The sequence below is a fragment of the Trichomonas vaginalis genome, chromosome III (assembly GCF_026262505.1).
Source record: "Trichomonas vaginalis G3 chromosome III, whole genome shotgun sequence".
Taxonomy (NCBI): Eukaryota; Parabasalia; order Trichomonadida; family Trichomonadidae; genus Trichomonas; species Trichomonas vaginalis.
The window spans coordinates 3,310,202-3,334,647 of record NC_067205.1 but is presented as its reverse complement, the minus strand read 5'-3'; the positions used below and the strand labels follow the sequence as shown (position 1 = coordinate 3,334,647).

Genomic DNA, 24,446 nt, shown 5'->3' with positions numbered 1-24,446 from the left:
AACAAAAACAAATGGCATATGATATTTATGAAGATGTTGACGACACAACTGTTCCTGCAGTGAGTAAAGTCAGAGGAACCGAAAAGTGACGAAAAACCGATAGAAGAAGAAAAACCAAAAACTGAAGATAAACCAAAACCAAAGTTTAGTTTCCAAACTAAACCAAGTCAACCTTCATTAGCTGGTATGGGTTGGCGTCAAAGACTTATGGCAGCAGGCGGTTATGTTAAGTAAAGAAAAAAAACATTTTTTTATTTTTATAAAAATGCCCCCATATAGAATGGATAGAAAATCTGCTAGAATAAAAGCAGAGTTGCAAAGATATGGTTGGAGAGTTTCGAAGAAGTTTAAATATAGGAAGGGAAGACCCATAAAAGTCTATGACAAACTGGCTGGTCTTCGCTACGAAATGGATTTGGAAACAGCACGTGCAAATTATCCAAACAGACTAGAGAGGTTAGAAGAAGAACGTCTTATGGACATGCCTTTCGATGTTAGTGAACCTCAAGTTGAAGGACACGACGGCTTTGCCAGATTCTACTGGAAACATGACGAACAATTGCATCCTTTGAGAAGGAAAAAAGGAGGTGAAGATGCATGCTCCCATGGAAAGAACAAGATATGCATATGAAAAGTATCGTGAAGTTAGAAGTCAAATTACATCTGGTCGAACCTTTACAGTAAACTTTGACGAAGGAAAGAACAAAGAAGGCTTCATGGGTGTACTTGCTGCCATACAAGACGGAAATAAGAAAGGATACAATCTCAGATTGACCATAACAGATTTGGATGGTCACATTTACTATGCAAATGGCAATGTCACAAAGCTGCAAAACTTCTTGACGCTTTCAAGACTACAAAGAGAGAACAAATGGTTGACTCCGACTCAGACATTTTGAATGCAATTGAAGGAATTGCAAGTGTCAAGTTCGAATGGTACCAACCTAACCCTCAAGCAGTCAGACAACATGCTGGATACTTCCCTTCATAAATAAGTCTGACATTGACTTGACAAGGTATGGAATTTACAATTCAATTGAAACAATTGTCAATGAACCTTGTTCTTACATGTCTCAGGAACTCTGGTCTTGTTACAGATGAGAAGATGAAGTATCTTGAGTCATGTGTGAAGACAAGGTACATTCTCAGAGGTCAATTGGCAAAAATTGCACCGTTGGCAAATGTCAATATCCGAGTCAACATACCTACAGCTAAAGGTTCTTCACATGACGACTATGTTGTTGACAATTTACCATGGTTGAAGATTGCAATTGTCCACAACCACTTCATGTTGAACGAAAGTCTTACAAACCCATTGTTCGGAAAAGGCAAGTGCAACATTGTCAGAGCTGTAAACATTCTTTTCGAGAAAGGTTTGTTGGAACCAATTCCAGATGACAAGCTGACAGAAACTTTTGTACCAAAAGACGAAACAAACTTTTCACTGTTAGCAAGACCAAAAGTTGTTCCAGACAAAGTTCTAGTACAAAAGAAGTACACAATTCCAAAGGAGTTGGATTGTTCGGATACCAACCTGAACCAGAAGAACTTCCAATGAGGTTGCAAGAACTTCAAGATGCTATAAACAAACTTCCATTGAGACATCCAATTGACGTCAAATTGTATTGGAGAGCATCTGAGTTAGGTCAGAAGGTTTTATATGAAACAGGTTGCTTCGACGATGTTTATGAGATAACAGGAGAAGTTTCTCAGAAGATAAGAGACTCACTTGAATTTCCACAAACTGGACCAATTGGTTGCGACAAGTTCGACTCAGATGAAAAGATATACTATGTCGACCTTAACGCTGCATACATGAGGTTTGTCCAATATATTCCGACTGGAATTCCAAACGAAGATGGTGAGTTCCCGGGAAGGAACTATACAGTTGGAAAAGTCATACAACAACTGTATGATATTAGGAAAGCTTCAAACCCCAAACTTGCAATGACACTCAAATTGCTTATGAATTCGACATGGGGATATTCCATTAAGAAACCTCAAGAGATGAAGAGTAAACATTATGAGAAGGTCGACAACTTTGTTGAAAGGTTTTCTCCTTTTGTTTTGAAGTACGAATTCACTCAAGGTCAAAGTGGCTTAGTAACCACATTAAAACCTATTGTCGAACATTGGTCTTACCCTCAGTTCGCAAAGGCAGTCCTTGACAACTACAACAAATTCTTCTCCGAAGTCAAATCCAAAGTTGTGGTTTACTATGAGAACATTGACGCACTCATGACGAACGAAGAAGGATACAACAAACTCATTGAAATGGGCATGGTCGGTGAAAAGATGGGTCAATTCAAATTGGACAAAATTTTCACCGAAGTTCATGTCCTCTCCAAGCGTAAGTACTGGGGCATACTTGAAGACGGCACAGAAATAAAACATTGCATGAAATAAAAAATTTTTATTCGAATTTGAATTAAAATGTGGGAATTCTTGGGAACGGGAAAGGCTTATTTACTTGAGGAACAGGTAAAGGTGGTGGAGGTGGAGGTGGTGGCAACCAGTCCATTTTATATTCCTTCCTAGCTAATTTCCGTTTAATTTCATGGTCGCCCTCGGAGTCTTTGAATCGGACAGGTCGAGTTACACCATTCTTGGTCTCAAACTCATATATAACCTGTTTGTCTGTATTTTCGTCGACTATGGCACGAGACACGAACATTGACCAAACGGACAAAAAGTGTCATTTCGGATGGTCACGCAGCCAATCGCATTCGAGCACTTCGAAGAAGCCTTACGTTCCAAGGGAGAGGGTGTCTGGTGCAAGGCAGAGGTCATGAAACTCTACGAGCAGTACATCCTCAATGCCTGGGAGGACAAATCGTCCTTGGATTGGCAATTCTACCAACTCCTCTGGGACGACCTCCTACGCAACTGGGATAACGAAAGAGCCCAATTCAAAGGTCGGGAACTAATTTTGCAAATTACCCTTAATTTAACATACTTATCCAAATAAACACCTAAATTTACTTGGGGTTTCCCCCTAAAATAAAATTTTTTTACTCTTAGAACCACTCGAGGTTCTCCTTACGGTTGTTGAGCTTGTCACCGTCAATGTGTCTGACCTTCGTCTTCTTGCCTGGATTTGGAACCCATTGAATTGCGACAAGCTTGCCCATGGAGATTGAACCGCGATTCCGAAGGTTAAGGTTCAAGTGTCCCAAGTTGTTGAGGACTGGGGTAAGAACCTTGCCTGTCTCCTTGTTGCGGATTTGGTATGGGTAGGGTTGGGAAATTTCGTAACCGTCATCGGCAACAAGGGTTGCCCAAGCTTCCTTCTTCGTGTTTCTCTTCTTCCTCTTCTTCCTCTTCTTCCTCTTCTTCCTCGACAATTCCTTCTTCAATTTGGTACTCACGAAGTACGGTGTTGCATGTTCTGTCCTTTCCGAGTACCTTCCAGATGGCGTCTATCTCTTCGAAGAAACGGTAGATGAGTCTGGCAAGGTCTCGGTTTCTCTCTCGTAATTGCGCAAGGTTTCCGTGAAATCGTTCAGGCATTTCTCATTGGAAGCTTGGTTCATGAGGACATCGGCTTTGAGATTGGTCATCTCTGTCATAAGACTACTTTGGAGAGTCTTAATGGTGTTTGTCAGATGAGCTTTCAATTGGGCAATTTGAATTTGAACTGGGCGCTTGTCTGGCAACCTTGAAAGGACATCTGCTATTGTGTTCGGCTTCGGTGCTTGTTCGGACATCGAAAAAATGAAGTGGTTTGAGAATGGCGGTTTTACTTCAAAAAGCTTGTTATGACAGTTATGTCATACAACAAGTTTAAAATAATATCTTGTTCTTCTTCTGAACGTTTGTTGTCTCTTCCGATAAAAGTTTGGAACATGAGAACCAAAAAACGTTTTTTGAGATTGCGGAAGAGTTCAGGCAAACGTTCATATTCTGGATATGTTGGGAGCAGTTCGAAACATCTGAGCTGACTTTCGGACAAAATTGGGACAATGTCAGAAAATTCATCTTTGGTCGGACTGCTTGAAGGTAAGTCCCTTACATGTAAGTAGCTCTGGTAAAGTCTTCTCATTTCTGCTAACTTTTGGAGTATAGCTTCGTAGTTTAGAAGTTTTAATTTTAATTGTCTTATTCCACTCTTGACATCTAAACGGTAACTATCCATGAGGTCAAGAGTAGCTTTGGTAGCTTTAAGTGGAGCTATCTGTTCCTTGACTCGTGCAATTTTGGTTGCAATTGTGGTTTGAGCTCCTTCAAGTTCGCCGTCTATGTCGTTCTCAACGCCTTCAACCATGGCTTGAAACTCTTCATCGGTCCATTGAGATTGGTGTGGGACGAATTTAACTTGCTTCATTCAAAAAATGAAAAAAAAATGTTTTTACTCAAAACGTTAAGGTTGACTGAACTGGTTGGATGTCGCCTTCACAGGTTATGTAGAACGGCTGACCCGAGAAGTGAAGGAGAGACTGAATTGCCAATTTCATATGGGGTAGGGGGTTCTCCTTGTTTGGTATTTTTATCCAAGGACGTTTGTTTAGGAACTTAACAAGAGTTTCTCTTTTGGCGTCCTTTATGTCGTCGAAAGGAGTTTTTTCTGGTATTTGAATTGGAATTCCAGTCGAAGTCTCGAGATTCAAGGCAGCCCTTCCAGAAATAGCGGTGAACTTGACCTTGGGCTTCATTACCCTGCGCAAGTACTGCTTAACAACTTCATTTATCTCTATAAGGTAAATTGCCTCGTCAAATCCTTCTGGTATTCCGAGTCCTTCCATCCGACAGGAAAATATTTTCCCGACAACTGGAAAAAATTTTCCGGACAAAGGGAAAAAATTTTCCCGACGACAGGAAGAACTCTTCCAGTTGTCCGTCCGTAAACCATTCAAATTTTCGAAAATTGAGAACTTTTTGGTCGAACTTCAGAAAAAGTTTTTCCTTCCGACAGAAAAAGTTTTTTCTTCCGACAGAAAAAGTTTTTTCTTCCGACAGAAAAATATTTTCCATCCCACAGGACACAAACGAATGTCCGACGTCCCACCAACCGAGTCCATTCCCAAACCAGAGGAACCTAAAGCACCAGCCCCTGCACCTCAGTTCCAGCAAGTACCTCCGATTTACTACCAATTTCCACCTCAAGGTTACTACCCACCACAAGGCTTCCCGAACTACCCTCCTCAGCCTATGCCTTACTTCCCCAACCCTTGGATGTTCCAGCAAGCTCCACCCCAGCAATTCCAATCTCAATCCAAATCGAAGAGAGACCAAGAGTTCGAAGAAGGTCTGAACCGTTTACGCAAAGAGTATGCTACAGCTCCTATGGAAGACGACAGGCTTTCAGTCTCTTCCCTCAAATCGACCGATTCGACTCGTACCACAGATTCAGTTCGTGACCGTGAAGACTACCTCAAGCAGTCTGAGAGACTCTTCATCCTACAATCATTTACAGTTGGAGCTCTCAAGAACATGCGCAATTACGAAGGTCAGACACCAGCTGGAGACCGCAAAACAGACGTACTCGCAAGAGCCGTCCAGCTCGTCAAAACAAAGACTGAGATAGTCGACTTCATTCTTGCAGCTTGCCCATACAAGTAAAAAAAATAAACAATTACGAGTTAAACTTTTTATTCTTTCTTTTCTGAGTTGTTTAGAGCTGGTTTCTCTTGTAGGAACCTTTCGTACTCTTCCACGGTCATGTAATTGCGAATTTTGTACGCAATTCCAGGTTCGTTGTTTTTGAACCTTACGTATGTAACGCTTCCATCCTCCTCAGGGAAGTAAGCTGCTAACATCTGACCAAGTTTTCTCGGTGACTCGGAGCTCATAAAAATGTCACTTTTTAAACGTTAAGTTTTTAGTCTTATTTTACCCTTTGTTTACCCTTTGTTTGTCAAGACTTCTTCGTAATGAGTGTAAAGGACCCAAAAATATAATTTAGGGTAGATGGTTAGATCTAACCTGTCTTCTACCCTCTTTTCTACCCTCTTGAATTTTCATGAATTTTCCCGAAATAAAAAATAAAGTTAGTTTTATTTTTTTTATTTTTTTTATTTTGTATAAAAAAATAAAAATGTCAACAATCGGCACAACAACACTTCAAACAACAGCACCAAACTCGTTAGTCATGAATCCTACGTCAATGTTAGTAGAGATGAAAAGCTTCATTCCTTCTTCATATACTTTTGAAACAGAAATCCAGAAGATAAAGCAAGAACTTTTAACAAGTAATTTAGACTGTAGTGCGAAAGATGAAACAAATGAACAGTATCTTTATGAAATGCAGGACATTATTGACCATTTGCCTAAATTGCCTGAAATTCAGCAACAAAAACTAACCATTCCTGAATTCGATGAAATAGAAGTCAAAGCAACTGACTCAGTAGAAATAAAGAAGTTCATACGAAAGGTAAACTATGAGTTTCTAGGATTTCATTGCAACCATAAGGTTATGGACAAAGATTGCGACATGGTATATAAGAATGTTTCTGACATATATAAATCTGAAGAATTTAAGACCTACGACAACTTTGTTTCGTTAGTTGCTGAATGTGTATGGCAGATAAGAGATAAAGATAGAAGAGGGAAGGTATGGAACAAACAGATAAAACCAGCAACTTTTGAGTTAAAGAAAACCATTGACGCTTTAGTTGTTTTAGCAGGTAAGGTTTCAGAATATAACGCAAAAATGAACCCGCAATGTTCTAAATGTAAAGCAGCAATGAGGAGATATAACTACTCCGTCAAAGAGATAGAAAGAATGAGAAACGACTATGCAGACTTAAAGACAGAGATGTCAAACATTGAGTTTGAAACAGTTGGAAAGATAGACAATGACACCAAAGTGGTTAGAATAGGTGATTTAAACGTAAGATACTCAAAGAAATACAACAAATATTCTTTGTCAGACATTTTATCTCCATCTGGAAAGAAAACATACCATTGGGTTGGAATTGCTTCTACTCAGAAAATTTTGACAAGAAATCCTGAGCTTATGATATCGGTAAGATTCTATGGAACTACAGCATATCTCATCGACAAAAGTCTTATACCAATAGTTTTGTTATGGATTGACCCAGTTGTTGGATATAACTTCATAACATATGGTTCATTCGATACGGAACGTTGCAGTGAAGGCTTACTTTACATCGTTCAGAAACCGAAGGACTTCAATACAAAAAGATATAAGATAGGAAGGACATATAATATAACTCTAAGATATGACAGTACAGTCAATAGAGTCAAGGTTGTGTTAGTTAATGATATGAGAGCTGCAGAAACAGAACTACTTGAAAAGTTTGAGAAAATGTATGGTGCTCCCATAAAAGGTAAAGAAACGTTTGAAGTAGATGAGATAGATAAAGCTATAAAATTATTTGACGAAGTTGCTGAAAAATACATGTAAAGCGTTTATTTTTGGTCTTTTGTGAAAGTCAGAAAATAAAGTTAGTTTTATTTTTTTATTTTGTATGTAAGATATGATTTCAGGGATTTTTTTGACGAAGTGTCAATGTTCACTTCGTCAAAAAATAACAGTTATCTAATGAAAAAGTGTCATTTTATTTTTTTATTTTGTATGTAAGATATGATTTCAGGGATTTTTTTGACGAAGTGTCAATGTTCACTTCGTCAAAAAATAACAGTTATCTAATGAAAAAGTGTCATTTTATTTTTTTATTTTGTATGTAAGATATGATTTCAGGGATTTTTTTGACGAAGTGTCAATGTTCACTTCGTCAAAAAATAACAGTTATCTAATGAAAAAGTGTCATTTTATTTTTTTATTTTGTATGTAAGATATGATTTCAGGGATTTTTTTGACGAAGTGTCAATGTTCACTTCGTCAAAAAATAACAGTTATCTAATGAAAAAGTGTCATTTTATTTTTTTATTTTGTATGTAAGATATGATTTCAGGGATTTTTTTGACGAAGTGTCAATGTTCACTTCGTCAAAAAATAACAGTTATCTAATGAAAAAGTGTCATTTTATTTTTTTATTTTGTATGTAAGATATGATTTCAGGGATTTTTTTGACGAAGTGTCAATGTTCACTTCGTGTCATAATGTAAAAATAACGCTTACCATGTAAAACGCTTGTGAAAAAAAAGGTGAAAAAACAGGTGAGATCGCACCTCTTCACCTAAATTATATTTTTGCTGAATTCCGTATGAAAACAGTGAAGAACAGCGAGTAGGTAAGAAACCTTAGTCGCCAAAACTCTATGAAAACAGTGAATTTCCTTAAGATAGAAAAAATAACGCTAATTTTATTTTTATTTATTTTTTTATTTTGTATGTAAGGACAGATATGTCAACAACAGAGAACACAACAACTGCTATCGTTCATGAAGCCATAAATGAAGAATATAAGTGGGTTCAGTTTAACAAACAACTCCGTCTCATTCGTTCGGTCAAAGACGATATGTACCAAATGCAAAGTATTTTGACAGCATGTTTTGCTCCAGACACTAAACACGCAGACGACTGGTTCAAAAACCAAAGCACACAAGAACTTTTGAGTGAAATTTCTCTAGACCGACTTTTTTCGGCCATGCATAAAACACATGAAAATCGTAAAAATTTGCCAATAAATTTGAGAGGATATTATGTACATAGACTTCTTGTAAATGCTGTTGCAATGTGGGCTTCGCCTCGTTATGCTTGGAATATTTACAGACTTCTTGACGAAATTCATAGACAAGAACGTGAAGAGCTAGAGAACAAGCTTGAAGCAAAAGACAAAAACATTCAGAAAAGAATACCACGTTCGGTACCAAAAGGAAAGGAAAAGAACTATAAGTATATGATTTATACTGAAGAGTTGGAGAAAGAAGAAGACAGAGATATGGTTATGTTGCATTTAGTCAGAAGAAACAACAAAAGCTTTTACGACCTTGCTAAGATTTACAAATCTGACAGAAATTGGTTCTATCGCGAAAACTTACCGATTTCAATGACACCGAATGAAGATGTGAAACAAATAGTTCAAGATACGTTACCTCAAACACACTATGATATGAAAGGTTGTACAATACTTACCTTCAAAGAAGACTTACCGCTACTGAAGGAAAAAATAACAGAGTATTTTGACAACTTCAAACAAGCAGAGTAAATGAACTCTTTATTTTTCAAGCTTGACTTTTTACAATTTGAACTTTGTTTGCGTAGATATGAATTCTGAAAGAAGTATGAGGGTCTTGTATGACTTTGTACTTCTCCCATAGTTCATATCTGTCAAACTTACCTGCCATGGACTCTTTCATAAGTTCCATGAAATCGTCTTCGGACAATCCGGGGAAAAGTATAATGTCAGTAAGTATTCTTTTAACATCCTTACTTAAACTCTTTGCTGTCTGTACACATATTACGACTGAAATGTTAAAGTGCCTAAGTTTCTTAAGAATTCGACACATATCTTGTTCTCTATTCTTTAACAAAGGATGAGAAGCAAAGTCATCTAAAATAAGAAGACATCTATGAGGGTAAGTCTTCCAATCGTAAGATTGCAATTTCTTCGAAATGTATTCTATCTCTTTCTGTTTGTTTCTGAAGTGTTTCTTCTCTAATATTCTCTGCATTTCCTCATTTGGGTCTTTAAACTTAGAATTTATATACTCATTTATAGCATTATACTTCAAAACTCTTCTTTGGTACTTCTTTATCCAATCTAACAACTCAGAGTCTTTTATACATACTAACTTAGACTTCTTTATAATATCTTTGAACGAATTGACGGTTTGGTCAAATTGACCAGAAGTACTACAAATGACAACTAACTCATAGAATGGGTTCTTCTCATCTAGTTCTTGTTGTTGTGCAGCCATTTTAAGATAAGTGAAAGTCTTACCCGACCCAGGTGGTGCAATTAGACCTGTTATACCATTCTGAGCAAATAAGAACTTGTCATGTATAGGCTTTATCTGAGCATTTTCTAACTTCCTCTTGTTCTTGTTTAAAACATTCTCAAATTTCTTGTCAATGTCAGCAAACTTTTTTTCTAACATATTTTTAGAAAAATTAAAATTTTTATCTTTTAGAAAATGTCTAGCGATTTCGCTATCTATATTCGAGACAAGCTTTTCGACAGCAAAACATCTGTCGACCATAAAATCTTACATAGTGTAAACAAGAAAGGTGAATTTGTTCTAAAGTTCTGTTTCTGGGAATATGACAAGAACCATAAAACATTAAGCAGAGAAGTCTTAAAATTTGTCAATGACAGACTTGTTGACAGAGATGACGCCTCTTGGAGAGATGAAGTCCAACAAAACTTCTTAGAATGCAAAGAAGACACATGCGCTGTTCTTGAAGATGAAATAGAAAACAGAATAGAAGAGCTATTAAAGGACAAAGAACTTTTACATAAATATGGTTCGGAGAAATTTGACATAACTCCACCAGAAAAGAAGAAGAAAGAAAAGAAAGAAAAGAAAGTAGAAGAAGAGAAGAAAGAACCTGAACCAGTTCCAGAGAAAAAGAAATTTGACATGTAAAAATAAAATTTTATTTTTAGAACATTTCTGGGTCAATGTCAATGTTCTCTTCCTCTTTAGGAGCAAACACTGGCTTAGACTCTAAAATCTTTTTACCCAATTTACCTTGAACTTCAACTATCTTAGACTCATAATATTTATAGTCGTCTGCTTTCTTTGGTTCATAAGGTATAACAAGTTTGTATGCTTTGCCTTCTTTAAGGTTTGAAAACCTTCTGTCAAAACTTTCTTTGACTGCTAACAAACCTTCTATGTCTAAGTCTTCAAATTTCGCACCATTTTTAGTCACAATAGCAAACTTAACTGGTTCGATGTTCCAAACTTTGCTGAATGAAGACTTTTCAAAATGGTAGAAGTAAACATTCAAATATGTGAATGGGTCTAGTTCTTCTTTAAGTCCTGACATGTACTTGTTTACTGAGATGAATTTTGCCATCTTTTCTATCGGATAAAAAAATATTTTTTTTAAAATTTACTCATAAAAATTTTTCTTTGTATATACACCATTCTGTACGTCTAAAAGACTTTTGACATTTGCCAAGAATGTTCGTTTAGACGCTGTCATATAACCATATTCTTGACAATATTGTTTATACGAATCGTACAATGACCTTTCATCTAAACACTCAAAGTCAGTTTCATCTATGAACAGTTCATATACACTCTTGTTTGCTTCTAACAATGTTTGTCTCTCTTCGGTATGTGGAATTTGTCTTGGATTGAACTTTGAAATATCTAATGTCATAAAATATGAGAACAAGTGGTTGTAAAAGTCAGATGTCAAAGTTTCTGCTAAGTCGTCAAAATATTCTGTATCTTGCATATGAGCTTCTGACGTTCTGACAACTACATATCTTCTGTCAGAACTTTCTAACTTCATCGGAACAGCATTGTTTGAAACCATAATGAAGTTTGCAACATTTTCACAAACTCTTTGGTCTTTATACTTTCTTTCAACAACTCCAACTTTGTCTGTTATAAGACTCTTCAAAGCATCTGAGTTCAAAACTTTTGTTGTATCTATACTTTGAAGTTCATTGCAAACTATAAGTTTCATATTCTCTATTGAGGAGTTAAACTTGCCACAGATGTTTTCTAAGTTTGTCATATTCGGATTCGAATAGCCCTCTAACAGTTTGCACAAAATATCTGTAAAGAATGTGTTCTTACCAGTTCCTTGTTTTCCAATTATAATGAGAGCAGTTTCATTTTTAGCACTTGGATGTTGTAAGATGTTTGCAAACCAACATAAGATATACTCATAAACCTTTTCGTTTCCATTGCATATAATTTCTTTGACATGGTCTAACCAAGCTTCTATAATATTTTCTTTCCATTCTACTTGTTCATATTTATATCCAGTGAAGATAGAATAGAAGTTTGGAGAAGGTGTATAGAACTTTATACCTCGAACTTAAAAATCTTCTAACTTTGACAATAAGATATCCCAAGCATCTAACATCTTCATGCCAACTTGTACGACTTTTATTTTCTTAAGTTTCTGTCTACATTCTTGTTCTGAAACTATTGTCGCTTTAGGTTTGTTAAAGACAACATCCCATTCTTTCATGACATAACATTCTGGGGCAGAGTCAACATAAATGACTAAACGTTTCAAATTCTCGACTGCTTTGTTATAGTCTCTAAATGGACACATATTTCTGAATGCTTGGAAGTCATAAAAATCTGAAACATCTATTCTGTACATTTTTATAAAAATAAAAAAATATTTTTTTTTATTCTTGACTTTGTTGTTGCATCTCAGGAGGTATTTCTTGCATTTGTTGCTGAGTTTGAGGCATTTGGTCTTGTAATACAATACCTTCACCGGTTGCATCTTCCAATTCTATACTTTCTGCTGTCATAGAAATATACATAGGACATAAAAGTTTTACGGGAACAAAGTTTGCGTCAACTAAGGTTAAATTTATGTTTGCTAAAGTGTTTGAGTTTACTAAAGCTGAAAACTCTGCATTCGAATGAACAATAGGCAAACCAGCAGAGAATGTGTTATTTTATACGCATAAGTATCTTTTGGTCATAATAGTTTCTGTCGACATTCGAATAACACTTTGAACCTAAGTTTGAAACAATATATAAAATAGGTGTACTTAAAGTCAACGGAACAGACAAACCTTTTACAATATAATATCCATTATTCCATTCTGCTTCTATAGGAAATGTTTGGTTGTAAAACCCTGAAATAAGTTTTGCATTATAACTCATGTCATTTAAAATGAAAGGAAAAGTTCCAGTAAAGTTTATAGTTCCCGCATGTGTTATAGAACTTAAAATATTTTTATCTGGAAAAAGTTGGTTAAACAGGTCTACAAAACCACCTGGTGGTATTTCAGAATATGTATCTTCCCAATAGTATTTCATACCATTCACAACAATATAGTCATCTGGAGTCAAAAGAGCAAAACATGCTTTAGTTGTCATTGTGTTTAAGGTTAGTTTACAATATCTTCCTTGAGGACTTTGAAGATATGTAGTTATAGAGTTATATGACTCAGGGTTCTTTGTTGTTATAGTATACAGAAGTATGTTTTCTGCCATTTACTTAGCAAATAAATTTTAATGAAATGTTGTGGTCGTCAAATATTTTTATGACGTCTGGGAAACTATACTTTAAGTTCAACGTTTCACCTCCTTTCATAACGTATATCTTGTCAATGACATTATATGAAACACCACAGCAACTAATGTCGGGTTCTATTTCTTTGATGTTTATATCGTCTGCCTCTGTCAAAAGTTTCAATAGTTCTTTCAAGACTTCATGAGGTGCAATGACATATGAGTTCACTTTTACAGGGTTGTGTTCGACCAAGTTTAACATTATACTTAAAGCTTGACAAATCTTCTCCTGAGTTTGAAGTTTGTCTTTCAGTTGTTGGTAGTCGTTTCGAATATCTGCAACAGAACTTAAGTCTCTGCTAACTTCAGGATATGTTGGTTGTTCTTTTACAGGAACAATTGTTATACCATCTTCGTCTTCGTATGGTTTCCCCACTTCAACATCTCTGTCTTTGACATTGACAATAACACTTTGACTGTTTGTTTGAGTTGGTGAATTTAACTTCACATCTGCCACCGCCATTAAACCTTTTGAAACACTCACGCTTCTATTTTTCGGAAATGACATTTTACTTAGAATAAAAAGATGGACGTATTCGAGTATCTCTTCGAATTGAAGCAGAACAAAGTTTACACACACAAACAATACAAATACATTGACAGAATAGTTCTTTATACAAACAATGGTAAATGTTATAGAATAGCAGTCTTTGCTGAACCTAAATATTTTCATAAAGCAAAGAAAGTTGGTATAACTGAAATGGTGAAAGTTCTTGAAGCAGACAAAAATATAACTTCAAAACTTACAGATATTTCTAAAGGTAAGTTTATCTTACAATATTATGTCAAAACTGGCGTACTGTCAATATTTGACGGAGAGAAGTCAGTTCAAGAACAACTTACTGACCTGCTGCCAAAATCTGCTCGATGGAAGCTGTCGTTATGCCAATCTGAGGAGCCCCAGCAGGTTTCATCGAACGAATCTTCAAAAGAGCATCTTCCGTGAAAAGTGCTATTGGTTTTGTAAACTTCTTTGCTCTCAGTTCATCTGGACCGTCTCTGTCACCAGTATATTGTATTTGTACAGTACCAACAGTTGAAATACCACCCATAAAGTCTTCTGAGTCAGCAAATGGAATGCCAAGCCAAAAGTTTGAACGGTCTCCATTTGTATATTGAGTTTTTTGACCTCCTGTATGAGTCCATACTTTCACATATGGCATAATAGAACTTTGCATTTCAGGGTTAATGGTTGTTGTGAAGTTGTTGTTAAAGTTCATAGCATCTAATGTCAAGTTGTATGACCTCATATCCTCAACTGTAGAATATTCTTCTCTTGGATAATATTTGCCATCTATGTTTATATGATATTTAATACCAGGGTTGTAGAAACAAGAATAGTCATTTATAGTTCGTCTGAACAGTACAAACATAGTATCTGCATGTTTCATTGCAGTTGTTAAAGCAATATCTGTTCTTGCACCTGGGTCAGCACTTTGGTTTCCAACTTCACCTGCAAAGTCTTTGACAGATATTTGGTGTATAGGGAACATAAGTGGAACTGCAATATATTTGGCAGCTAAAGCATTTGAAATATCTGGGTCCAACATATAAACGGCAAGTCTGCTTTCTATTCTCTTGCATTCAAACTGTTCGCATGTGAACTTAACTGGGTCCCAAGCAGTTCCAGCAGCATTGAAATAATAGTTTACTTCATTGTTGAAGTTTGAGAAACCAAAGTCTAAGTCAACTTTGTCTTTGCAAAAGTCACAGAACTTGGCTCCACCAGTTCCAGCTACAGTAATGCTGAATGGGTCTTGTGTTGGTGCAATGACTAAGTTATTTTTGCTTGGAGTAAGTTCAATAGAAATTTTTCCTGCCCAGTTTGGCAAGTATCTTAAAAACCTGAAGATGAGGAAAGATGACAAAGGAACTCTAAGTTTCAGTTTTACTTTAGTGGCAGCAGTTCCATCTGAACCAGAAAGGTTAACATAAACTCCTGGAACGTTAGGGTCAAGTCTTCTTATTTCTCAATAGGCATACTGGTCTGTTTGTTCTCTAGCTTGTGGTTGTACTGAGTTTCTCAAAGCGAACCATTCATAGTTTGCCCATGTTACTGTTTGAACTAAGTCAGAGTTAGAATATATCTTATATCCCATGAAAACTTCTGGAGCATATTGGTATCCGACATAGAAAATTCCATTGCAACCTTTCTTGTCAGACAACTTGGCAGAAGGTTTTATTTCAATGTCTTGTTCCACGTATAAGAATGAGTTGTCAATAGAAATAATATGAAACCTGTCGCAAGCAATATCTACTGTTGTTGAAGAACCTTCTCCAAACTCACCTACGTTTCCATAAGAAACAGCAGTTGTATATTCGTAAGTTCCAGGAACTATTTCTGACCTTCTAATGGCATTGTCGCATTCGTTATACCATTCGGAAACATTTCCGTTCATGGCATCCAAAACTGTTGGCGTTATATTCTGAGCGGCGTACATTTCATATGGGTAAAAATATAGAATAGTTGGATTTATGTGTCATAATAGAACCCACTCGGACCAAGCTTTACTTTCTTCCTGACTGAGTTTTTAACTCTTCTTTTTCCTTCATTGCCACTACTTTCACTAGATGAAGTTACTTCTTCACTACTTTCACTTTGTTCTACTCTTCTCTTCTTCTTTGGTGTCGCTTTTGGTAACTTGCCCTCTGCTTCAAGTTGTTGCATCTTTGCCTCATGTTCACCTAGTATGTTGTAAATTTCCCATGTCCTTTTTGCCTTTGGGCTCTGGTCGCCCATCTCAGGTAACCTATATCCTAGAAAGATTTTGTCATAGTTTGTATTTGAGTCTTCGCGTATTGTTTGCATGACTCTTTCCTGAGTTTCCGGTTCAAGCTCTTCAAACAGAGCTTGTCCATATGGAATAAGCTCGTTTCCAAATATATGTTTTTGTAGCCATTCTGGTTTTCTTTCCATGTTACCAATAATATCTTTTGTGAATGGGAAAGCTTTTACCCAATGTTTCAGTCTTGCGTCATTTATTTCTGTAGTTGGTTTTATTTTGTCAAGGAACATGTTTTTCAATACTAACATTTCATTTGGTACTGTCCATTTGAGTTTTCTTAAATATTCATCCCTTCTCAGTTCATTGTCTGCAAAGTAAGTTTTTATGACATTTTGTAAACTTTCGTTTGCAAGGTCATGTACAATAGGTTCTCTTCCTTCTATCTCCCTAACTTTCTTTCTAAACTCTTCACCAAATATACCATCTCTATGGTTCTGTGTAGTTCTTTGAGATAAATGTTCTAGAACGTCAGGTGTTATATTTCCATCAGCCATGTTCATTTCATACTGGTCCAAAATATCTGCATGTTTCATATCTTTCAATGGCATTAAAGCCGCGCTGAAAATACCAGCTATATCTGGTTCACCATTCACTTCCATTGCGTCTACAACTTCTTGGAATTGTGGTTGTAAGTTTATGAACCACCTATCCGGATTAGCTTTATGACCCCATCTCATTGTAGTTCCATAGTCTGCAGAAACAAAAGTAGGTTTGTTTCCATATTGGTTAGGTTCTGAATGAACTTTAAACAATGTTTCATTTCTATATGTTTTGGTGAAATTTAACCTTTTATTTTCACCGAGTTCAGCCAAAGATTGAACGTTATATGGTCGTAAGTAAAAAGGATTGTTGTATTTGCGTACACTTTCTTTCAGTACTTCCATTCTATGCTGAATATTTTCATCTGATGTTGGAGTCTTTTGTATGTCGGCGAACATTTTTCGATATTCTTCTACTATGTCAGCTGAATTTTTCTTAGACTCTTGGAAAGATTCCATATTCTCCGCATACTCTTGTTGAGGGTCAAGATTTTTCGGCTGTTCCAAATCTTCATCTAGTTCTGTGAAGTTAGTTTCCAAAGGAGGGATTTGTTCGTTTCCTTCTGGCTCTTCTAGCTGTTGTTGCTGAACTATTTCTTCCATGTCTGGTTGTATCTGAACTTCTTCCTGTGGAGTTTCTTGTACCTCATCTGCTGGCATTTCATATATTCCGAGACCGTTTTTAACAAGTTCCCTATTTAAGCCATCCGCATTCATAACCCTTTCTTCTTTCGTTCCGTCTCTATTTTTTACGCGTTTCATGAAGATAGTTGAATTATCATTTATCTCTGACACCAAATATCTCGGAGTAAATTCATCCATGTCATTTGGATGATATGCTATTAAATCATATCCCTTAGCGAGCTTGTATTTTCCAGGTTTGAATTTATATCCCATTTGGTGCTGAACCATAAAGCTAAATAGGTTCGGGTCAGTATTTCCTTCCTTGAACTTTCTAATAGCTTCTTTATATCTGTCACTAAAGTCAAGAGTATCTGGGTAACCATAATTTTCCTTAAGCATTTTTAAGAATTCTTGGTTTCCTTGTTCTCTACTTCTTTTATGTCCTTGCTCTGTTTGTGGTTGTGGTGCTGGATTTTGAACTGTTGGTTGTGGTGCTGGATTTTGAACTGTTGGTTGTGGTGCAGTGTTTTGAACTGTTGGTTGTGGTGCAGTGTTTTGAACTGTTGGTTTTGGTGCATGCCTGTGTCTGTGTCCATGTGACGATGTAAATGTTTTAGGTAGTCCTGGTGCAGGTGCTTCTCTTGGAGGGTTTGGTGGTATATAAGTTCCACCAGCTGGCACATATGTTCCATCTGCAGCATAATGTCCTACCTGACTTTTCGTTTTTAAGAAAGCATTTACTAGGTCTGTTTTAGTCTGTTGTAACTCTTTTTCTTGACTTTCCACAACAGTTGCTCTAACGGCGTCATAGGCACTTTGAACTGCCTGTCTCGTTGCTGCATCTGTTATTTTCGTCATATTTTGTGCTACTTCTCTTAACTCGTTGTCGAAACCTTCAGACTTCAGTTTCTTTCCAGATGAGAAGTCGTTCACTAGTTTCACCTTACTATGAAGAGCTTCGAAGGCGTTCTTAAAGTCAGCATTCATTAAAGCTTCATTTGAACTGTCTTCATCCGCTTGTATTTTTGTCCTTATTGACCCTATAAGTTGGGCTGCTTTAGCGTTGGCTTGGGCATCTAACCAGTCATTATTAGCTTTTATATATTCTGCGCTTTTCATTGCCTTTTGCATGGCTGCGTCGTTATTTTTACTTTCTTGTGCTAAGTTTTCATACTGTACGGTTTGGTTTTGCAACTGTAAAAGTTTTTCTGCCTTTACATTTGCTTCAACTTCTTTTTTATACTCATCGCTATCCATATATGTCTTCAGGGCTTTTTGTTTTATCTCTTCATCTTTCAGTACTTTATATTGAGTAGTATGGTTTTTCAAATTTATAACATCTTGTTCCATTTTTGCTACTTCTGCTGCTTTTTCTGACACTTTTTTCGCATATTCCTCTGTACTTAGTTCTTTCAGTTGTTCTTCTTTCTTCTTTTTCTCTACGTTTAACTCATTGAGTTTCTTTGTGTGTCTGTCATATTCTAGTTTCTTTTCGTTTTCACTTATTTGTTTCTGTATGTCTATGTTTGACTTTTTGACATCTGTTATTTGATTTTTGAGTGAACTCAAATTCATTTGACTTTGAGGGTTATAAGCTGTTCCGTCTGCAGCTCCACCATAGCCTGCCATTTTCGCTAAAAGTGCCGCTCTTAAACCTCCACTCTGTGCACCAATAACTCGGTTTAAAAGCATAGGGTTGCTTGACATTTGTTGCAACATAGTGGGGTCATTCATCATTTGTTGTTGCAACTGTTGTTGTGGTGTCAGTTTTACTATTGGATGTTTCAATGCTCTCTTCCTCTTACGTATATTCTTACGTAGCTTACGTGGCATTTTAAGTGAAGTTAAAAAGCGGTTTTTGACAGATGTTTATATGACACTTTTTGTTCAGCACAAAAAACTATCCGGTCAAAAGTGTTGTCAGTTTTGTAAAATAACCGTCCTATCTTGTTTTAAAATGGAGAAAAGGCTTCTCAAAGTATACTTCCTTGGAACGCCTGTAACTTTTCCTGTAGCGACGATAGATCCTTACTTGTCCGGACAAAGTTATACTAAACATCTTCAGGGCTAGAGGGCACGAAGTGCCTGGAGGCCCCACTACCTTTTTTTTTTTTTTTTTTTTAATAATACTAAAATCTTCTGTCTTTGTAAAAGAATAAATTCTGACAAAAAGTGCTCGTTTAAATTTAATGATCAGCTGTATGACTAAGTGGTAAAAAGTGTTTATGACCAAAAAAGGGTTACATGCTTAGTCTATTTTTCTGACAGGATACTCTAGATTTACATGATCTCTATTTCATATCTCCGTTTTTAGATTCTTCGGAGTGGGGGACAAACTCGCCCATTGTCACTTTTTCGTTAACCTTAAACTTGTAATTTTCATTATTTTTAATTAACCTTACTTCTTTCCCAATTCCTGATTTATTTTATTCACTTACTATTAAAAGTCACATTTTAATAAAATATAATAATTTATTTATAGCATTTTTTACTATACTGTAATAAAAATTAATTATAATAAATTAAATGTTTATTAAATCAAATGTTTTCTTTGCAATAATATTTTTAATGTTGAGTAAACAATGTTGGGATCAAGTGTATCATTTTTCAGACCTTTCTGAACAGCTTCAAGCATACTGATGCATTCGACTTTTTTAAATTGTGTCATTTCTTCGAAATCTCTTGTGACTTTTTTGATAACTTTAACACTTCTCTCTGAATCCAGACCTTTAATTTGCAACTTAATCAGGAATGAAGGAACAACACTGGAATATAACTCGATGACAAGTTCATCGAGTCGAAGATTTGGTTGTACACCACTTGTATGTGCCGGATACCATTGTGTCAAATTTTTTCTGAAATTAACTTTAAAAGTACTAAGTAAGATCATGAGATATAGCAATATATGTTTAAACCAACTTATATTTTGGTTGTACACCACTTGTATGTGCCGGATACCATTGTGTCAAATTTTTTCTGAAATTAACTTTAAAAGTACTAAGTAAGATTATGAGATATAGCAATATATGTTTAAACCAACTTATATTTTGGTTGTACACCACTTGTATGTGCCGGATACCATTGTGTCAAATTTTTTCTGAAATTAACTTTAAAAGTACTAAGTAAGATCATGAGATATAGCAATATATGTTTAAACCAACTTATATTTTGGTTGTACACCACTTGTATGTGCCGGATACCATTGTGTCAAATTTTTTCTGAAATTAACTTTAAAAGTACTAAGTAAGATCATGAGATATAGCAATATATGTTTAAACCAACTTATATTTTGGTTGTACACCACTTGTATGTGCCGGATACCATTGTGTCAAATTTTTTCTGAAATTAACTTTAAAAGTACTAAGTAAGATCATTTATTTTTGCATAATATAATGCCAATATGGTTTCTTTTGATTTTATTTCATTTATAAGCAAATCAGATTTACCCAAAAACTCCACTCCATAAGCGTTCATTTGCTAAATTAAAAAGTGACAATGGGCTAGTCTGTCCCTTTCTCAGATTCTTCGACAGATTTTATGATAGAAAACCAAGATTAACAAATTTCCGGCATGTTAATGAAGAAATCTGCAGCTACCCTCAATATTATTTCAATAATCAGTATCGTTTCTCTTACAATTTATTTTTTTCTCAATAATTTAACAAGAAATAACAATACACACTTGGTTTTACGTATAAAAGCTAAGTGTCGAACTTAATCAACTTTACTTACTTAGCAAATGAATATTTTTGTGGTTGCGAGTTCTGAATGCTGAAGTTTTAGATTTCTCTATAAATGATATCATTGCACTTACAATGTTGTTCCAGCCTATCGCATAAATCATAGAAAATCCAAAAAAAAAAAATAATATAAAGAAAATTCATGTCATGAAGTTCAAAAAATACCGTGTAACTGTTGTAAACAGAAATTCATCAAAAGTGACACCTCAGAAAAGCTAAAATATTGAATTTTTGGAACTTTTGATAGAGCACGTTTTTAAATATTAATTAAAGTCAATTTTATTTTTCATATTCAAATGGACTGAGTGTTAACATTTAACATTTTTTGCTAATTGTCGTCAAAAATTAGGCGTAAAGCAAAAATTAATATTTCATATGGTTTTATGATAGATAAGTATTATATTCCCACTCATTATATTCGTAAATTTTGAGGTTTATCCTTCGCTTTTAAGATCATTGAATTTGATTTTTATATAAAATAGTTATATATTAGAAAATAATATGAGTTTATGTGATATTATTTTTCAGAAGATTTCATTCTATATGCCTATGAAAAGTACTCTCAAAACTAACTTTTCCCTAATTATAATTAAATCTAGAATATTGTATTATGCTTAGTATTATTTCATTTTTCTCATTCAATTTAGAATTTACAAATGTCAAAAAATTGAGAGCTGTCACTTTTGATGAATTTCTGTTTATTACATAACATTAAAATTTGTTATGCATAATACATTTTAGCTATTATTGATTTTTTTTAATTTTCGAGAAATTGAATGGTGAGTCCGATAGAGAAATTTTTAAAAATCCTAGTGCCTCATAGAAGTAATTTCCCTCGTCTCCCATACTTCCAAATGTATGCATATGACATAAACTTTTATGCATTACACAAGTGGCCAATAATATCTATAGAGTAAAAAATTAGAAATTTAATTTTTTTATATGATAGTTATATTTCAGATTTGCGAGCGTAACTTTTTTCTCCATGGCATACTTGTTTTAAGAGCAAATGATCAAAATCGTCCTTCAATTATTGAAGGAGCTGATATCTTTTGAAAATTGAATTGAAAGGGTATTCAATTTTCAAATTTCCTCTCAATTTTGGAAACATATCAACTCTATGAATTAACAATTATGTGCCTTCACAGTTTATCAGTCATATAAGGTGCTTATAAAGAAAAAAGTTACGCTCGCAAAATATGTTTTTATATAGATTTCACATAAAATAATTATGTAATTTCTAAAAAGAATATTTTTGTTCTTGAATATTAAAGTGTATTGTAGTTTAAAAAGTTTTAAATATGTTGCTAAAATTTCAGGTTTATAGCTCATGTCTAGCATGACTTCTTCGTATGCGCAAAAAATCTGACACGTAAGGGTATCCTTAACAATAAATTACTCAATTTCGATCAAACAAATGGTTTTATTTGTCTTAATATTCAAATATATATATGAATGCCGATAATGTGGTCGAGATGAACGGTTAGAGGCTGTTTAAAAATGTATGGCCTGCTAGCAAGATGTTACAGCTTGAAGCCGGTTGGGTTCCGAATCTTCGCCTCCTGAGATCTCACGAAGATCGCCCAATTCAGAAAAACACCTCCCCTTGGTGCGCTTGAGCTGCCTGCATAGTTAGCAGATCATTTTGTTTTTTGCTTTAGATTGTTAGCGAGCTTTAAATTGTTAGATCATTGATGCAATGCATATGAAAATATTCATGCATTAGACAAGAACTTTCTTAATTTGAAAGTAGTATGCAGGAATAGATCGAACAATTTAATAAATTAGTGGGATCCACCTATAAAGTTCTAATGTTGGAAGTGATTCCCATTGGATTAATCGCAAAATGGGGTACTGGTGCGGAATTGGGTTCAGATAGCGGTATTTTGACCGACAAGAGTGTAATATGCACTCTTGTCGGTCACAATGTGTCATTCAGGGAGACATTGCCACTGCATGTCTCCCAGATTGGCACACTGTTCCGCATTCATAACTTGAATGCGGAACTTTGACCGACAAGAGTGTAATATGCACTCTTGTCGGTCACAATGTGTCATTCAGGGAGACATTGCCACTGCATGTCTCCCAGAATGAGACAATTTGTTGCGATCAGAATGTGATTGCAAAAATTTGACCGACAAGAGTGTAATATGCACTCTTGTTTTAATAAATTTTAAATACTATATAAGTATCTTTACATACAATCTTTACATTATATTTTTTCCTAATTAATATTTATTTCATATTTTTTTGTGCTTTATCTAACTTATAGCATGTACTGAACTATTTTACAGACTCTACTGAGCTATCTCAACATATAAACCAGTGAAAAAAAACACATATATACTCACTTCATATTCTGATCTCATGCCATATTATCGCAAAAACTATATTTATACACCACACCTCATAAAACATCATTTTAGCCCTATCTAAGCGTTCAAAACCTATTTTTCCCGCGTAATCTGATTCTTCAGGATCCGCTGATTCGATTTCTGCCGTCAGATCGCGAAAATATGCATTACATAACAAGATATACACAAATTACTAAACTTAATATTTTCCTTAAAATTGCTTATTCATCTATATGACAATATTTATTATCTTCTCCGTTTTCCCTCACAAATACATTTAATTTTCTGAGTAATACGTATAATAAAATGAATATCTCAAAAAATCAAATTCAAAATTAATAATGGATAATGACTAGATATAATCTGAACTTTTGAATGCATACATTTTTTGAAAAAATTGGATTTTGAAAAATTATGTTGTTTGTGTATGAACTTCAAGAGGAGGGAGGCACAAACTTGCCCAGTGAGGTGAAGTGAAAACTGACAAGTTTACATATCAGAAATGTAACGTGTCAGATTTGAAACAAAAAATGGATTAATTTATTATTATATGATAGAGAGATTTGGTAAGTTACTATCAAATTTGTAAGTAAGGGAAAAAAAAGTAAGAAAGAAAAAAAAATTTTAAAAATAAAAAGCCACTCGCTTCGCTCGCGGTTGACAAAAAGAACAGATTCGAAAAAAGATTGTATGAAATTACGAAACTAAGCCGCTCGCTTCGCTAGCGGCTTAAGTAAACAACATATTTCAGATTATCGATACTAAAAATTTTTTTATTTTATAACATTTTATTTTTTTTTTGCATTTTTTTTAAAGCTTCTTAACTTAAATCATGGAATGTCTCAAAGACAAAAGTAGCATACAGCATGTAAAGCTAAAGAAAGATAATCATAATTAATACCTTAATTTTTAATATCACGCATTTTTAGGTGCAAAATTTAAAAACATTCTAATACAATAGAGCAGTTTCCAAAAGTAGCATACAGCATGTAAAGCTAAAGAAAGATAATCATAATTAATACCTTAATTTTTAATATCACGCATTTTTAGGTGCAAAATTTAAAAACATTCTAATACAATAGAGCAGTTTCCAAAAGTAGCATACAGCATGTAAAGCTAAAGAAAGATAATCATAATTAATACCTTAATTTTTAATATCACGCATTTTTAGGTGCAAAATTTAAAAACATTCTAATACAATAGAGCAGTTTCCAAAAGTAGCATACAGCATGTAAAGCTAAAGAAAGATAATCATAATTAATACCTTTAAAGTTTAAAATCTTGATTTTTTTTAAAATCAAATATTTATAACT

At 34.8% G+C, this 24,446-nt stretch overlaps 17 protein-coding genes and 3 pseudogenes across 20 annotated transcripts, besides 5 other annotated features; 7 read left to right on the top strand and 13 right to left on the bottom strand.

Annotated features, from left to right (window-relative positions):
• Window positions 1–16,611: part of a mobile genetic element that runs on past the window's edge.
• TVAGG3_0633270 (DNA/RNA polymerases family) lies at window positions 1,555–2,406 on the top strand (the record flags this gene model as incomplete). Its single annotated transcript, XM_051240912.1, has 1 exon — window positions 1,555–2,406. The coding sequence occupies one exon, from the start codon at window positions 1,555–1,557 to the stop codon at window positions 2,404–2,406; it is 852 nt and encodes a 283-aa protein (XP_051087499.1).
• Window positions 2,429–2,674, bottom strand: TVAGG3_0633260 (uncharacterized protein; the record flags this gene model as incomplete). The annotated part of the gene is made up of 1 exon (XM_051240911.1): window positions 2,429–2,674. One exon carries the CDS (start codon window positions 2,672–2,674, stop codon window positions 2,429–2,431), a length of 246 nt encoding a protein of 81 aa, XP_051087498.1.
• Window positions 2,705–2,968, top strand: TVAGG3_0633250 (uncharacterized protein; the record flags this gene model as incomplete). Its single annotated transcript, XM_051240910.1, has 1 exon — window positions 2,705–2,968. One exon carries the CDS (start codon window positions 2,705–2,707, stop codon window positions 2,966–2,968), a length of 264 nt encoding a protein of 87 aa, XP_051087497.1.
• Window positions 3,740–4,324, bottom strand: TVAGG3_0633240 (uncharacterized protein; the record flags this gene model as incomplete). The annotated part of the gene is made up of 1 exon (XM_051240909.1): window positions 3,740–4,324. One exon carries the CDS (start codon window positions 4,322–4,324, stop codon window positions 3,740–3,742), a length of 585 nt encoding a protein of 194 aa, XP_051087496.1.
• TVAGG3_0633230 (uncharacterized protein) lies at window positions 4,353–4,742 on the bottom strand (the record flags this gene model as incomplete). Its single annotated transcript, XM_051240908.1, has 1 exon — window positions 4,353–4,742. One exon carries the CDS (start codon window positions 4,740–4,742, stop codon window positions 4,353–4,355), a length of 390 nt encoding a protein of 129 aa, XP_051087495.1.
• On the top strand, window positions 4,990–5,559 carry TVAGG3_0633220 (uncharacterized protein; the record flags this gene model as incomplete). The annotated part of the gene is made up of 1 exon (XM_051240907.1): window positions 4,990–5,559. One exon carries the CDS (start codon window positions 4,990–4,992, stop codon window positions 5,557–5,559), a length of 570 nt encoding a protein of 189 aa, XP_051087494.1.
• Window positions 5,589–5,789, bottom strand: TVAGG3_0633210 (uncharacterized protein; the record flags this gene model as incomplete). The annotated part of the gene is made up of 1 exon (XM_051240906.1): window positions 5,589–5,789. One exon carries the CDS (start codon window positions 5,787–5,789, stop codon window positions 5,589–5,591), a length of 201 nt encoding a protein of 66 aa, XP_051087493.1.
• Window positions 6,035–6,857, top strand: TVAGG3_0633200 (organellar and viral DNA polymerase type B; the record flags this gene model as incomplete). The annotated part of the gene is made up of 1 exon (XM_051240905.1): window positions 6,035–6,857. A coding segment is annotated over one exon (823 nt), but the record flags the coding sequence as incomplete, so codon positions are not given.
• On the top strand, window positions 6,956–7,366 carry TVAGG3_0633190 (organellar and viral DNA polymerase type B; the record flags this gene model as incomplete). Its single annotated transcript, XM_051240904.1, has 1 exon — window positions 6,956–7,366. The coding sequence occupies one exon, from the start codon at window positions 6,956–6,958 to the stop codon at window positions 7,364–7,366; it is 411 nt and encodes a 136-aa protein (XP_051087491.1).
• On the top strand, window positions 8,270–9,073 carry TVAGG3_0633180 (KilA, N-terminal/APSES-type HTH, DNA-binding family; the record flags this gene model as incomplete). The annotated part of the gene is made up of 1 exon (XM_051240903.1): window positions 8,270–9,073. The coding sequence occupies one exon, from the start codon at window positions 8,270–8,272 to the stop codon at window positions 9,071–9,073; it is 804 nt and encodes a 267-aa protein (XP_051087490.1).
• Window positions 9,090–10,067, bottom strand: TVAGG3_0633170 (protein of unknown function, DUF4106 family; the record flags this gene model as incomplete). The annotated part of the gene is made up of 1 exon (XM_051240902.1): window positions 9,090–10,067. The coding sequence occupies one exon, from the start codon at window positions 10,065–10,067 to the stop codon at window positions 9,090–9,092; it is 978 nt and encodes a 325-aa protein (XP_051087489.1).
• On the bottom strand, window positions 10,471–10,890 carry TVAGG3_0633160 (protein of unknown function, DUF4108 family; the record flags this gene model as incomplete). The annotated part of the gene is made up of 1 exon (XM_051240901.1): window positions 10,471–10,890. One exon carries the CDS (start codon window positions 10,888–10,890, stop codon window positions 10,471–10,473), a length of 420 nt encoding a protein of 139 aa, XP_051087488.1.
• On the bottom strand, window positions 10,927–11,562 carry TVAGG3_0633150 (Poxvirus D5 protein-like family; the record flags this gene model as incomplete). Its single annotated transcript, XM_051240900.1, has 1 exon — window positions 10,927–11,562. The coding sequence occupies one exon, from the start codon at window positions 11,560–11,562 to the stop codon at window positions 10,927–10,929; it is 636 nt and encodes a 211-aa protein (XP_051087487.1).
• On the bottom strand, window positions 11,722–12,162 carry TVAGG3_0633140 (annotated as a pseudogene). The gene has a single exon. A coding segment is annotated over exon 1 (441 nt).
• On the bottom strand, window positions 12,191–12,680 carry TVAGG3_0633130 (annotated as a pseudogene). The gene has a single exon. A coding segment is annotated over exon 1 (490 nt).
• Window positions 13,018–13,554, bottom strand: TVAGG3_0633120 (protein of unknown function, DUF4106 family; the record flags this gene model as incomplete). The annotated part of the gene is made up of 1 exon (XM_051240899.1): window positions 13,018–13,554. The coding sequence occupies one exon, from the start codon at window positions 13,552–13,554 to the stop codon at window positions 13,018–13,020; it is 537 nt and encodes a 178-aa protein (XP_051087486.1).
• Window positions 13,618–14,037, top strand: TVAGG3_0633110 (uncharacterized protein; the record flags this gene model as incomplete). Its single annotated transcript, XM_051240898.1, has 1 exon — window positions 13,618–14,037. The coding sequence occupies one exon, from the start codon at window positions 13,618–13,620 to the stop codon at window positions 14,035–14,037; it is 420 nt and encodes a 139-aa protein (XP_051087485.1).
• On the bottom strand, window positions 14,191–15,190 carry TVAGG3_0633100 (annotated as a pseudogene). The gene has a single exon. A coding segment is annotated over exon 1 (1,000 nt).
• TVAGG3_0633090 (protein of unknown function, DUF4106 family) lies at window positions 15,565–15,831 on the bottom strand (the record flags this gene model as incomplete). The annotated part of the gene is made up of 1 exon (XM_051240897.1): window positions 15,565–15,831. The coding sequence occupies one exon, from the start codon at window positions 15,829–15,831 to the stop codon at window positions 15,565–15,567; it is 267 nt and encodes an 88-aa protein (XP_051087484.1).
• Window positions 16,612–17,711: 1,100 nt separating the features above from the next.
• TVAGG3_0633070 (protein of unknown function, DUF4106 family) lies at window positions 17,712–18,669 on the bottom strand (the record flags this gene model as incomplete). The annotated part of the gene is made up of 1 exon (XM_051240896.1): window positions 17,712–18,669. A coding segment is annotated over one exon (958 nt), but the record flags the coding sequence as incomplete, so codon positions are not given.
• A 693-nt stretch (window positions 18,670–19,362) lies between these two features.
• Window positions 19,363–20,558: a mobile genetic element.
• Window positions 20,559–20,952: 394 nt separating this feature from the next.
• Window positions 20,953–20,990: a mobile genetic element.
• A 456-nt stretch (window positions 20,991–21,446) lies between these two features.
• Window positions 21,447–21,483: a mobile genetic element.
• A 2,091-nt stretch (window positions 21,484–23,574) lies between these two features.
• Window positions 23,575–24,446: a mobile genetic element.